Source organism: Thamnophis sirtalis, unplaced genomic scaffold (assembly GCF_051295495.1).
Source record: "Thamnophis sirtalis isolate CommonGarterSnake01/CBP01778 unplaced genomic scaffold, rThaSir2_p1.2 scaffold_4, whole genome shotgun sequence".
NCBI classification, from domain to species: Eukaryota; Metazoa; Chordata; class Lepidosauria; order Squamata; family Natricidae; genus Thamnophis; species Thamnophis sirtalis.
In genome coordinates this window covers 6,554,675-6,567,794 of record NW_028261384.1, presented here as the reverse complement: position 1 = coordinate 6,567,794, position 13,120 = coordinate 6,554,675, and the positions used below count along the sequence as shown (strand labels likewise).

Genomic DNA, 13,120 nt, shown 5'->3' with positions numbered 1-13,120 from the left:
GCCATGAAGTGACCACACTTGTGAGCAGCCGCCCGACAACCCCTGTTTCCAGCCAGGCACAGTGCCACTGACCGATCTAGCGGTACCCAGAAGGCACCAAGCAATGCAAGCATCTGTTTGCCGCACTCCGCCTCCCGCGGCTCGGCGCATTCGAAATGCCCCTAGGTGAGTGAATGGGGCTCTGCATGGCTGGAGAGGGGGGTTGCGTGAGTGGCTTTTCCGCTCCCCTGTCATGCGACTTGCAGGCTCACGATGCCATTGGCTAATCTACAGTACCTGCAGAGCCAGGGCATCTCCTCTGCTGGCGCCTCCCGCCGCTTGTTTTTTTTGGTGGCTTTCAAAGCATGGAGGATGGATGCCGCTCTGGAAGTATGCTCTATGGTAGCATACAACTATAGAGCGCATTCAGAGCGGTATCCTACCTCCGTGCTTTGGAAGCCACAACAGATGATGGATGCCGCTCTGGGAGTACGCTCTATGGTTGTACGCTCTCCACAACCATAGAGTGTACTCCCAGAGCAGCATATGTCCTCTGTGCTTTGAAATCCGAAAAAAAAAAACAAGCAGTGAGCTGTGCCCAGCTCTTCGGGAGCCCGCTCGCAAGAGAGCAGCTGCTCGGCAACACCCCTCTTCAGCTGGGCACCCCGAAAGCGCCAAGCAACGTGAGCGCCTTTGCCCCCTACCTCGTTCCTGCAGCTTGGCACCTTCAGGATACCGCTAGGTCTGCGAGTGGTGCTCTGCCTGGCCGGAGGTGGGCGGGGAATGTCCAAGGGGCTTATTTTCGGGGGTGGGCTTATATTTTTGCCCATGCGAAAAATGTGGCAAAGCTTTAGTTTCAGGACAGGTTGTATTTTCAGGAAAACAGGTACTAACAACGACATGACAAAGTAGTAACAACGATGCATTGGAAGATCTGCAAGAAGTACTGTCTCATTTGCCTGCAGACAAGAACTGGTGGAACCATAAATATAGAGAAAGTCATAGGAAATGAAGGAGCTAAATTGCTCTGGGACTTTAGAATTCAAATAAACAAGCAATCCAGATTTCACAATTGTCAACAAGGGGGGGAAAAGTCTGGATAATGGATGTGGCAATATCTGGAGGCAGAGGAACAGAAGCGAAAGAATGGGAGATAATCGCAAACTGTAAAGACTAACAAATAGAAGAACTACAACTGTGACATAAGAAAACAGAGATTTGTACCAACGCAGGTAGTCCTCAAATTACAACAGTTAATTTAGTGGCTATTCAAAGTTAACAAGAAGCACTGAAAGAAATGTGACTTATGGCTATTTTTCAAACTTACGGCCATTGCAACACCCCATGGTCATGTAATTAAAATTCTGATGCTTTGCAATTGACTCATATTTATGACGGTTCCAGTGTAGTTCTCTTTTTCGACCTTTTGATGAGCAAAGTTAATAGGGAAGACAGGTTCACTTAACAAGTGTGCTTCCCATTTGAAGATGGGTTTCCCGAATCCCCAAGTCAGCACACACTGGCTAGGGAATTCTGGAAGTCCACATGTCTTCAGACTGAGAAACACTGTTCTAGAAGTATAGATAGTGGTAACCTGAACAGCCAATACATTTTTTTTTATTTACAAACATGTAAAACACACACACACAAAACGTAGACGTACACCACATTTACACAATACAATACGAACAGGAGCTTCCTGTTCTTTCTAATAGCAATTATCAATCGATATCGCTCACCTTATATTGTTTCCCCTTCTATTATATTTCATTTATATTTCACCATTCTTAACCCTCTTATCTTAGTGTCTGCTACATTGGCTGATTACCTCTAGTAAGTTTAAACCACTTGGATACATATTGGGGGTGGGTTCCTGCCAGTTCTAAGCTCTTCTATAGAAGAGGTTCCACAAATCTACAGTGCTGTTTAGAACCGGTTCCAGCTCCCTCCCCCCCGCCTGGCCGCACATCATCAAGATGAAGAGAGAGAGGAGGAATTCTGGGAGTTGAAGTCCACAAGTCTTAAAGCTGTCAAGTTTGAACATTCCTGGGGTTTTTTTTCTAAAGGATTAGGGGTGCAAGGGCCTTGTAACTTGACAGCTTTAAGACTTGCACACTTCAATGCCAGAGTTCCTGAGCCAACATGATTGGAGGAGGAATTCTGGGAGTTGAAGTCCACAAGTCTTAAAGCTGTCAAGTTTGACCCCCCCTGGGGTTTTTTCCCTAAAGGATTAGGGGTGTAACTTGACAGCTTTAAGACTTGTGTGTTTCAAATGCCAGAGTTTCTGAGCCAACATTTTGGTTGCTAAGTGAGAGCATTATTAAATGAGTTTCACCACATTTTACAAGTTGGCCACGCCCACACAGTCACATGGCTGGCAAGCCACTCCTACCTTGTCACATGGCTGGCAAACCACTCCCACAAAGCAGGCCACACCTACAGAAAAGGTTCTAAAAAGTTTAAAACGTCCACCACTGATACGTGTGTGTGTGTGTGTGTGTGTGTGTGTGTGTGTGTGTGTGTGTGTGTGTGTGTGAATTCTCCTTAACTACTATTTTTGGGCTTTGTTGTCTTCCTTCATTGATCCTTGCTTCTTTCCTCCATCCACCTATACCATTTATCTCATATCTGGTAGAATTCTGATTCTTCTTTTCCCTGGATTTCTTTTGTTAATTTGTCCATTTCAGCACAGTCCATAACCTTTCTTATTATTTCATCTTTGCTTGGAATTAATTTGTTTTTCCGTTTCTGGGCAAAGGCAATCCTTGCCGCCGTAATTATATGTAATATTAAATACTGAATTTCTTTTTTATATTTCACAGTCATTATTCCTAATTTAAAAAAACTTCAGGTTTCCATTAACACCTGTTATTACCTCTAGCCACTTTTTGATCCTTTTCCAAAATGTTTTAGCCTCCTCACAGGTCCACCAGAAGTGGTAGTATGTTCCATGTATTGATTCACTTTTCCAGAATTTTTGGGAGGTATTTGTTGAGATTTTAGCTAACCTTGTTGGTGCCAGGTGCCAATACATTTAGCTAACAAACTAGAGAGAACTTGGAAAAAAAAGAAGCTAACATTCTCTTGCCTTTGTTGTGAATTGCAAAACTTTCAGGAAACTTAGGAAAAAGTGGTAGTAACAATAGACGTAGTCCTTGGAAATTCTAAGCAAGGTAGTTGTTAAGTGATCATGCCTGATTTTATGATCTTTTTGCTATTATTAGATGAATCATTGCAATTGCTAAGTGAATTATCTGGTTGTTAAAGAACCCAGGCTTCCTGTTCACTTTGATCCCTGGAAACCAACTGGGAAGATCACATGACCACAGGATGCTGCAAACATCATGAATTCATGCTGGTTGCCAAGTGCGGCAATTTTGATCATGTCACCATGAGAATACTGCATTGGTCGTAAGTGCGAGGAGAGATTGTAAGTCACATTTTTAGTGCTTCAGCTTTGAAAATTCAATAAATGAATAATTGTAAGTTGAGGTCTGTGATATGAGAAAACAAAATTGGTTTTGCAAAACTCCAGATGACCAGCAGAGGGCAGCAAACTGATACATTTTTCTGGATTTCTTTCCTGCCCTCTAGTGGTCAACTGGTTTTTCCCAGTTGCAATAGATGACTGTGAAAGCTGGACCGTAAGCAAGGCTGAGCGCCAAAGAATGGAGGCCTTTGAACTCTGGAGAAGACTCCTGCGAGTCCCTTGGACTGCAAGGCCATCCAACCGGTCAGTCCTAGAGGAGATCAACCCTGGCTGCTCTTTAGAAGGCCAGATCCTGAAGAGGAAACTCAAAGACTTTGGCCACCTGATGAGGAGGAAGGACTCACTGGAGAAGAGCCTAATGCTGAGTAAGACTGAGGGCAAAAGGAGGAGGAGGAGGAGGAGGAGGAGGAGGAGGAGGAGGAGGAGGAGGAGGAGGAGGAGGAGGAGGAGGAGGAGGAGGAGGAGGAGAAGAAGAAGAAGAAGAAGAAGAAGAAGAAGAAGAAGAAGAAGAAGAAGAAGAAGAAGAAGAAGAAGAAGAAGAAGAAGGGGGGGGACAGAGAAGGAGGTGGCTGATTGGAGTCACTGAAGCAGTCAGTGTGAGCTTCAATGGACTCCAGAGGATGGTAGAGGACAGGAAGGCCTGGAGGAACGTTGTCCATGAGGTCGCGGTGGGTCGGACATGACTTTGCAGTTAACAACAACAACAAAGTGGTCAATTGGAACTTCGAAGCCTAAATAAAACAGCCTTAAAGAAACATATTACCTGGAATTATTTGTTTGCAAATCCCCTTAACTATGGCAATCTCTTTGACCCAAGGCCAAACAGAAACAATTGTGCACATTAACAATTCTATAAATACTTGAAAAACTAGGCCAGGCTCGAAGGTGCCTTACATCTGGTATATGCAGGAAATGTGCTGCAAGATTTTTCTTGTTATTTCAAAGTTACGCCCTTATTTGCTTTGTTCTTGGGTGCCTTTTGAGTTTGTTTTCCTTGAAGGCCGATCCCTAATAAATGAGGAAGGTAGGATTAACAGGGAAAGTCAAGACAGATGTACGTGACTGGGTTTTAAAAATGCAGAGAAAAAACGTGGGAAGGCTTTAAAAAAAAATCAACATTCTCAAAGGCCAGGTTGGAGGGTCGCGGAACGTTCTTCCACGACTTTAAATATATTTTAAAGTCTCTAACTGGCGAATACTCAATTTATACCTGCACTTAAAAGGAAATGAACCCAGAATAAGAGAATAATAAAGTTGGGAGGGACCTTGGAGGTCTTCTAGTCCAACCTCCTGCTCAAACAGGAACCCTATACCATTTCAGACAAATGGGTGTCCAATCTCTTTTTATAAACATCCAGCACCCACAACTTCTGTAGGCAAGCTATTCCACTGCTTAATTATTCTCACTATTAAGAAGTGAGAATAATTTCTTCTAATTTCTAAATTGCTTCTCTCCTTGATTAGTTTGAAAAGGGGGAAAAAAAGGACACTCTTTTGAGGTAGCTATTGTTCACAGGGAAGATAGATGGTTTGAGAAAGGAGTCAAGTGATTTATGCCAATGTGGAAAAATCTCCCAACAGATAGACAGCCTGTTTCCCATATTTTATGCTGTTCTTGCACCAGTTCCCAGGAAGATCTTTGCTGGTTCACCGGGGGTTTCACCCGTTAATGACCCACCTAAAAGAAGGATTTAGGAGTGAAGGAAGTTAGAACCCACTCACTCTCCTAGAAGAATGAGATATTCTGGAAAAATGTTTAAAAGGCAGAATATTATATTTCCCTGGATGAGTAAAGGAGAAACATGTTTTTAAAGGCAAAGCAGCTTCCTGCAGTTCCCTGGCCCACCCCCTCTTCAACTCCAGGGTGATGGGATTAAGACGTGATAAGATTAGCCCTCTACCCATCTCACCACATGGTATCTGGGAAGAATACATCACCTAGCAAGGCTCAACCAAGCCTGGGACTCAGGACAGAGTTGCCCTTCCATAGTCCCATGGGAATCTAACAACCAATCAGAATACAAGCTCAAATTTCAAAGCCCAGAGAGGGTATAAAACCCAGGGACTCTCAGCATCTCTTCCCTTTCCCCTCCGCCCCCCCCCCTTTTTTAATTTTATCAATTTCATATATACATTCACAATTATATGATCTCATAACTGTTATTAATAATATGTATTTATAACAATTTTTTCCCTACAGTTGACAATATACTTGAAAATTGCTTTCTTACCATCCCATAGATCCATCTTATCTTACAACGGTCCTACTTCTTCTTCCCTCCCTCCCTCTTTCCTTCCCTCGTTTCTTATCTCCTACTCTCCTTCCTTCCCTCCCTCCTTCCCCCTTCCCTCCCTCCTTTCTTCTCTCCTTCTTTCCTTCCCTCCTTCCTTCCCTCCTTCCCTCCTTTCTTCTCTCCTTCTCTCCTTCCTTTCCCCCTTCCTTTCCTCCTTCCTTCCCCCCTTCCTTCTCTCCTACATTCCCTCCTTCCTTCCTTCCCTCCTTCCTTCCCTCCCTCCCCCTTCCCTCCCTCCTTTCTTCTCTCCTTCTCTCCTTCCCTCCTTCCTTCCTTCCCTCCTTTCTTCTCTCCTTCTCTCCTTCCTTTCCCCCTTCCTTTCCTCCTTCCTTCCCCCCTTCCTTCTCTCCTACATTCCCTCCTTCCTTCCCTCCTTCCTTCCCTCCCTCCTTCCCCCTTCCCTCCCTCCTTTCTTCTCTCCTCTCCTTCCCTCCTTCCCTCCTTTCTTCTCTCCTTCCCTCCTTCCTTTCCCCCTTCCTTTCCTCCTTCCTTCCCCCCTTCCTTCTCTCCTGCATTCCCTCCTTCCTTCCCTCCTTGCTTCCCTCCCTCCTTCCCACCCCCCTTTCTTCTCTTTCTTCTCTCCTTCCTTCCTTCCTCCTCTCCTTTCCCTTCTCTCCTTCCCCTTCCTCCCCTTTACCCTTCCCCTCTTCTTCCCATTCCTCCCCTCTTTCCTACTCTTACATTCCCTCCCATTCTTTTTCCCCCCTTCATCCAACATCTTGAAGGCACGAGATCCTGTCCAGCATTAAAACCTTCTTTCCAAACAGCCTCCATGTTTCCAGCGTCTTTCTCCCCACTTGGAGATGAACCCAGCTGGACATTTCTCCCAACAGGAGCAAGGACCCTTTAATGATTCTCTGCCCACTTAACTAAGGAGCGTGTTCAGTTTAAGTAAAAAAATGAAATCTACCCAGGGAGACAGGTAGAGTCTATCCCCGTGATGGCGAACCTATGGCACATGTGCCCCAAGTGGCACGCGGAGTCCTCTCGGCGGGCACGCAAGCCGTCACCCCAGCTCAGCTCCACTGTGCATGCGCACACGCCTCCCGCCGGCTAGCTGATTTGGGGGTCTCTGCCATGCATGCATGGGGGGGGGGACATGTGGGGGCAGGAGTGGGGGGGCAGGGGAGTGCAAGGGGAGGGGTCATGTGTGCAATTGCTCTCAGAAGCCAGGTGAGAAGGTCACAAATGCAGAACATGTGACCCAGGAATGCAGCAGCAACCGTTGTAAATATGTGCCAATTGCCAAGTGCCTGAATTTCACATACCAGGGAGAGACAGCAATGGTGAAGATTGGTGATAAATTACTTTTGCCAGTGCCATTGTCACTTCGCTAAACAAATGATTGACAATCGAGAACTACCTGTACTTTCTCAGTAACCTAATTTATGGGATACGTTTTCAGATCGGAGAACTACAGATGAGGGTCTCTTGCCCCCTCTCTCTCCCTCTATTTCTCTCTTTCTCTCCCCCTCCCCCTCTCCCTATCCATCTATCTCTACCTCTATTTCTCTCCCTCCCTCTCCCCCTCTCTCTATCCATCTATCTTTACCTCTACCTGGCGCAGTGGTTAAGTGCAGCACTGCAGGCTACTTCAGCTGACTGCAGTTCTGCAGTTCGGCTGTTCAAATCTCACTGGCTCAGGGTTGACTCAGCCTTCCATCCTTCCGAGGTGGGTGAAATGAGGAGCCGGATTGTTGTTGGGGGCAATATACTGACTCTGTAAACCACTTAGAGAGGGCTGAAAGCCCTATGAAGCGGTATATAAATCTAACTGCTATTGCTATTGCTATTTTTCTATCTATCCACCCATCCATCCATCCATCCATCTATCTCATCCATCCATCTATCTCATCCATCCATTCACCCACCCAGCTACCTACTTACCCATCTACATGGGGCAGCCCTTGGAGAGTGTTCGGAGACTTCAGCTGGTCCAGAATGCAGCCGCGCGAGCGATTGTGGGTGCGCCTCGGTACACCCACGTCACACCTATCCTCCGCAAGCTGCACTGGCTGCCTATTGGTCTCCGGATACGCTTCAAGTTGCTAGTCGTCACTTATAAAGCCCTACATGGTATTGGACCTGGGTACTTGAGAGACCACCTCCTGCCAATTACCTCCCATAGACCCATTAGATCCCACAGATTAGGCCTCCTCCAAATTCCATCTGCCGGCCAATGCTGGCTGTCGACCACTCGGAGGAGGGCCTTCTCTGTGGCTGCTCCGGCCCTTTGGAACGAGCTCCCCATGGAGATTCAGACCCTCGCCACCCTTCAGGCCTTCCGGACAGCCGTTAAGACCTGGCTGTCCCAGCAAGCCTGGGGTTGAGTTCCCCCCGCCCTACTCGAATTTGCTGTGCTTGCTGTGTTTTTTAAATTGTTTGTATCACTGTCCTGTTTTTTGTCTTACTTTTCTGTATTTGTTCCCCTTCCCTTGGCTTTTCTTCAGCAGCCCTGAGTCCCTTCGGGGAATAGGGCGGGTTACAAATCGAATAAATACCAAATACCAAATCTATCTACCTGAATATCTTTCTCAATTTAACTGAATTTACAAATTGTATTTGACAGGACAATCCATTTTGATCATAGACTGCTCAGTTACACACCACCCACCAAATGGTTGAATGCCAATAAAATTAAATACGTTGTGCAAACTTAAACAATATTATTTTTACATCCGTTCAAGGCTTATTTGGAATGCTGCACTAGACTCTATTCACCCCCGTTGTGGGGGCTGGCAGCCAACTCAAACCGCAACGCAGTTTGTTGCCCCAACTGTATCAATATTTAAATAGATTTCTGGAACGTGGCAGAGGGTGGCTGGTTTGAGCTGCCTATTTATTTTCAATCATGAATCTTCTTTTTCAATAAAATAGGGGGCGGGGGGGCAAATAATATTCTTTCCTTATTCCATAGAAGATTTTCAGTCATCCAGGTCATGATTGGCCCAAAGGTGCTTTTTCTTTTTAAAAAAAAATTTTTTTTTCATATATACATTCACAATTATATGATCTCATAACTGTTATTAATAATATGTATTTATAACAATTTTTCCCTACTGTTAACAATATACTTGAAGATTGCTTTTTAAACATCCCATAGATCCATCTTATCTTACAACGGTCCTACTTCTTCTTCCCTCCCTCCCTCTTTCCTTCCCTCGTTTCTTCTCTCCTACTCCCCTTCCTTCCCTCCCTCCCTCCTTCCCCTTCCCTCCTTCCTTCCCTCCTTTCTTTTCTCCTTCTCTCCTTCCTTTCCCCCTTCCTTCCCCCCTTCCTTCTCTCCTACATTCCCTCCTTCCTTCCCTCCTTTCTTCTTCCTTTCCTCCTTCCTTCTCTCCTACATTCCCTCCTTCCTTCCCTCCTTGCTTCCCTCCCTCCTTCCCACCCCCTTTCTTCTCTTTCTTCTCTCCTTCCTTCCTTCCTCCTCTCCTTTCCCTTCTCTCCTTCCCCTTCCTCCCCTTTACCCTTCCCCTCTTCTTCCCATTCCTCCCCTCTTTCCTACTCTTACATTCCCTCCCGTTCTTCCTCTGCCTTTCCCTTTCTCCTATTCCTCTCCTTTCTCCTCTCCTTCCTATCTTTCCTTCTACTCCTCCCTCCACCCACTCTATCCGTTGTTGTGTTTACATATTCTCCAAAGGTGCTTTTTCAAAAAGCAGTAAAACTTTGTTTCCTTATTTGAGGAGGAGGAGGAAGTTTCGCTTTTCCTCCAAGAAGCTACACCAGTTCTGATTGGATGGTGAGAAACGGAAGGATAGGTTCTGATAGGACGGAGGCAGGGGAGGGCTTCAACAATTTCAGCAATGGGCTCTCTGCCTGGTTGCTGGGTGGGCGTGGCCATGGCGGGTGTGGCCTAGTTGGCCTCCTGTACCACTGCAGTGGTGGGGGGGGGGGCATTTTCACTTCCTCCAGACTCCAGGGGCTTTCCGTGAGCCTCTGGGTGGGTGAAAACTGCCTCCCCCCGGGCTCCGGAGGCCAGAAACAGGCCCACTTCCAGCCTTCTGGAACTTCCAGGCGGCCCGTTTTCCCCCTCCCCGAGCTTCCGCACGGACCCCCCATTTACCTTGCATCAAAAACGGGATGCATCCCATTTTACTCCTGGGAGGGGAGGGAGGGGCAGGGTGTGTGAATTTGGAGTTTCTCCAAACTGGCCATAACGTGAGTTATGGGTTCTCCCGAACCTGGCCGAACCCGTAGCAACCCACCCCTGGATGGAGGGCGCAGATCGGTGGGGAAATTCAATATTTTTTTACTACCAGTTCTGTGGGCATAGTTTGGTGGCGTGGTGTGGCTTGGTGGGTGTGGCTTAGTGGGCGCGGTAGGGGAAGGATACTGCAAAATCTCAAAATCTCTTTTCCAGCCCACTCTGGAGCCAGCCATAAGTGGCATTTGCCCGTTCTCTGAACTACTCAAAATTTCGCTACCGGTTCTCTGAACTACTCAAAATTTTGCCACTGGTTCTCTGAACTACTCAAAATTTCCGCTGCCGGTTCTCTGAACTACTCAAAATTTCGCTACCGGTTCTCTGAACTACTCAAAATTTTGCCACTGGTTCTCTGAACTACTCAAAATTTTGCCACTGGTTCTCTGAACTACTCAAAATCTCCGCTGCCGGTTCTCTGAACTACTCAAAATTTCTGCTACTGGTTCTCCAGAACCTGCTGGATTTCACCCCTGGCACAGATAAACTCCAAGTGGCTTCAACGGCTCTCAGAGAGCGTGCTAATGACCAGATGACTGCAAAGAAATACAATCCTTGCATCCCCACCCACTGTCCAGCAGAACGGATGAAGCTTCTCGGATGAGAAGCGAAACATGTTTTTATTTCCTCAAGGAAAAAACTCTCCAGCTGAGTTTTGAAAAAGCACCTTTGCGATAACTCTATTCTAGGGTGGTGTACCCAGAGTGCGATAGGCAGATACTTACAAAGCTGTGACTCTGGGGATCGAAGCATCTTCTTGGATTCCTGCCATATGGTCTTGCAGTCTTCCTGGAGCTTGTAAAACCTCTCCCTTCTCCAGGAAGTGGACTTGACTTTTAAGAGGTGACTTCCCCGCAGCAGGAACTTGAGGTCATGGTCGTCTTGCAAACCTGAGGAGCAAACAACGTGACAATTAACACACAGTTCTTGCTTTCCACATTCGAGGCATTTGTAATTCCTGGACAAGGAGAGTGCAAAAATTGGCTTGAAACTCAACGTTAAGAAAACTAAGATCATGGCATCCGGCCTTCTCAATTCCTGGCAAATAGATGGTTAAGAAATGGAAGTAGTGGAGGACAGGTTTTATTTTCCTGGGCTCCAAGACCACCACAGATGGGGACTGCAGCCAATAAATTAAAAGACGTTTGCTCCTGGGGAGCAAAGCTATGGCAAATCTAGACAGCATCCTAAGAAGCAGAGACATCACCCTGCCAATCAAAAGCGCATCTAGTCAAGACGATGGTTTTCCCAGTTGCAATGGATGGCTGTGAAAGTTGGACCATAAGGAAGGCTGAGCGCCAAAGAATGGAGGCCTTTGAACTCTGGAGAAGTGCTGGAGAAGACTCCTGCATTGAGTCCCTTGGACTGCAAGGCCATCCAACCGGTCAGTCCTAGAGGAGATCCATCCTGAATGCTCTTTAGAAGGCCAGATTCTGAAGGTGAAACTCAAATACTTTGGCCACCTAATGAAAGATGGAGGGCAAAAGAAGAAGGGGACGACAGAGAATGAGGTGGCTGGATGGAGTCACTGAAGCAGTCGCCGTGAGCTTCAATGGACTCCAGAGGATGGTAGAGGACAGGAAGGCCTGGAGTAACGTTGTCCATGGGATTGCAATGAGTTGGACACAATTTTGCAACTAACAACAACAACTAACTCCTGTACAGGTAGTTCTGGACTTACAATCATTTCTTTTAGTGACCAGTACTCGCCCTTATGACCATTGTAGCATCCCTGTGGTTCATGGGGTCAAAATTTAGGTCCTTGGCAACCACCATGTATTTAAGTGATTGCAGTGTTCCGTGGGTTACATGATTGCCATTTGAAATCTTCCAGCAAAATAAACGGGAGAACCGGATTTGCTTAATGACCATTTGATTCACTTAACAAATGCAGCAATTTGCTTAATATCCGTGGTAAAAATATCATAAAATTAGGTATGGCTCACTTAACAACCGCCTTGCTTAGCAATGGAAATTCTTTGGTCCCAATCGTGATCCTAAATCAAGAACTACCTGTATCAGGTGCGCAAAATTTCCGTTACTAAGCAAGGCAGTTGCTAAGTGAGTTTTGCAACATTTTGCAACTTTTCTTGTCAGTTAAGGGAATTACTGTGTTAATAATACAGCTATTGAATCTGGCTTCTCCATTGACTTTGTTTGTTAAGGTAAAGGCAAAGGTTCCCCTCGCCTATGTGTGCTAGTCGTTCCTGACTCTAGGGGGCGTTGCTTATCTCTGTTTCAAAGCTGAAGAGCCAGCGTTGTCCAAAGACATCTCCGTGGTCATGTGGCCGACATGACTAAATGCTGAAGGCGCACAGAACGCTGTTACCTTCCCACCAAAGGTGGTTCTTGTTTTTCTACTTGCATTTTTTATGTGCTTTCGAACTGCTAGGTTGGGAGAATAGCAATAGCAATAGCAGTTAGACTTATATATACCGCTTCATAGGGCTTTCAGCCCTCCCTAAGCGGTTTACAGAGTCAGCATATCGTGACCCGTCAAAAGCGCAGACGGCAAAAGCGCGATCGACAAAATCGCGCCTTTGACGTCATCACAGCGCGACGAAAAAGATCGAAAAATTCAAATAAAAATTAATAAAAATTAAATTAAAGCAAGCCAATTCACATAAAGGTAAGGGTTAGGTTTAGGGTTAGGATTAGGGTTAGGTTAAGGGTTAGGGTTAGCTTTAGAGCGTTAGCGTTAGCGTTAGGTTTAGGTTAAGGGTTAGCGTTAGGTTTTTCGTTACTTTAACGGTTAGGTTTAGGGTTAGGTTTAGGGTTAGGTTAAGAGTTAGGTTTAGGGTTAGGGTTAGGGTTAGGTTTGGGGGGCTTAGGGCAAGGTTTTCGCTTTATTTTTACATTTTTCGAACTTTTTCGTCGCGCTGTGATGACGTCACAGCGCGATTTTGTCGAGCGCGATTTTGTCCTACGCGCTTTTGTGGTGGAACCCAGCATATCGCCCCCACAGTCCGGGTCCTCATTTCACCCACCTCGGAAGGATGGAAGGCTGAGTCAACCTTGAGCCGGTGAGATTAGAACCGCTGAACTGCAGTTAGCAGTCAGTTGAAGTGGCCTGCAGTACTGCACCCTAACCACTGCGCCACCTCGGCTCTCTTTAAGAAGCTGGGAGAAGTCACGGGGGCTCACTCTGTTACGTGC

At 46.2% G+C, this 13,120-nt stretch overlaps 1 protein-coding gene across 2 annotated transcripts in view; it reads right to left on the bottom strand.

Moving 5' to 3' along the window:
* PLCD1 (phospholipase C delta 1) overlaps nt 1-13,120 on the bottom strand; it is an 87,408-nt gene that overhangs the window by 42,362 nt on the left and 31,926 nt on the right. For both annotated transcript variants that reach the window (XM_087712419.1, XM_087712418.1), the window contains exon 2: nt 10,690-10,854. In XM_087712419.1, coding sequence (XP_087568545.1) covers nt 10,690-10,854 — 165 coding nt within the window. The remainder of the gene's footprint in view (nt 1-10,689; nt 10,855-13,120) is intronic.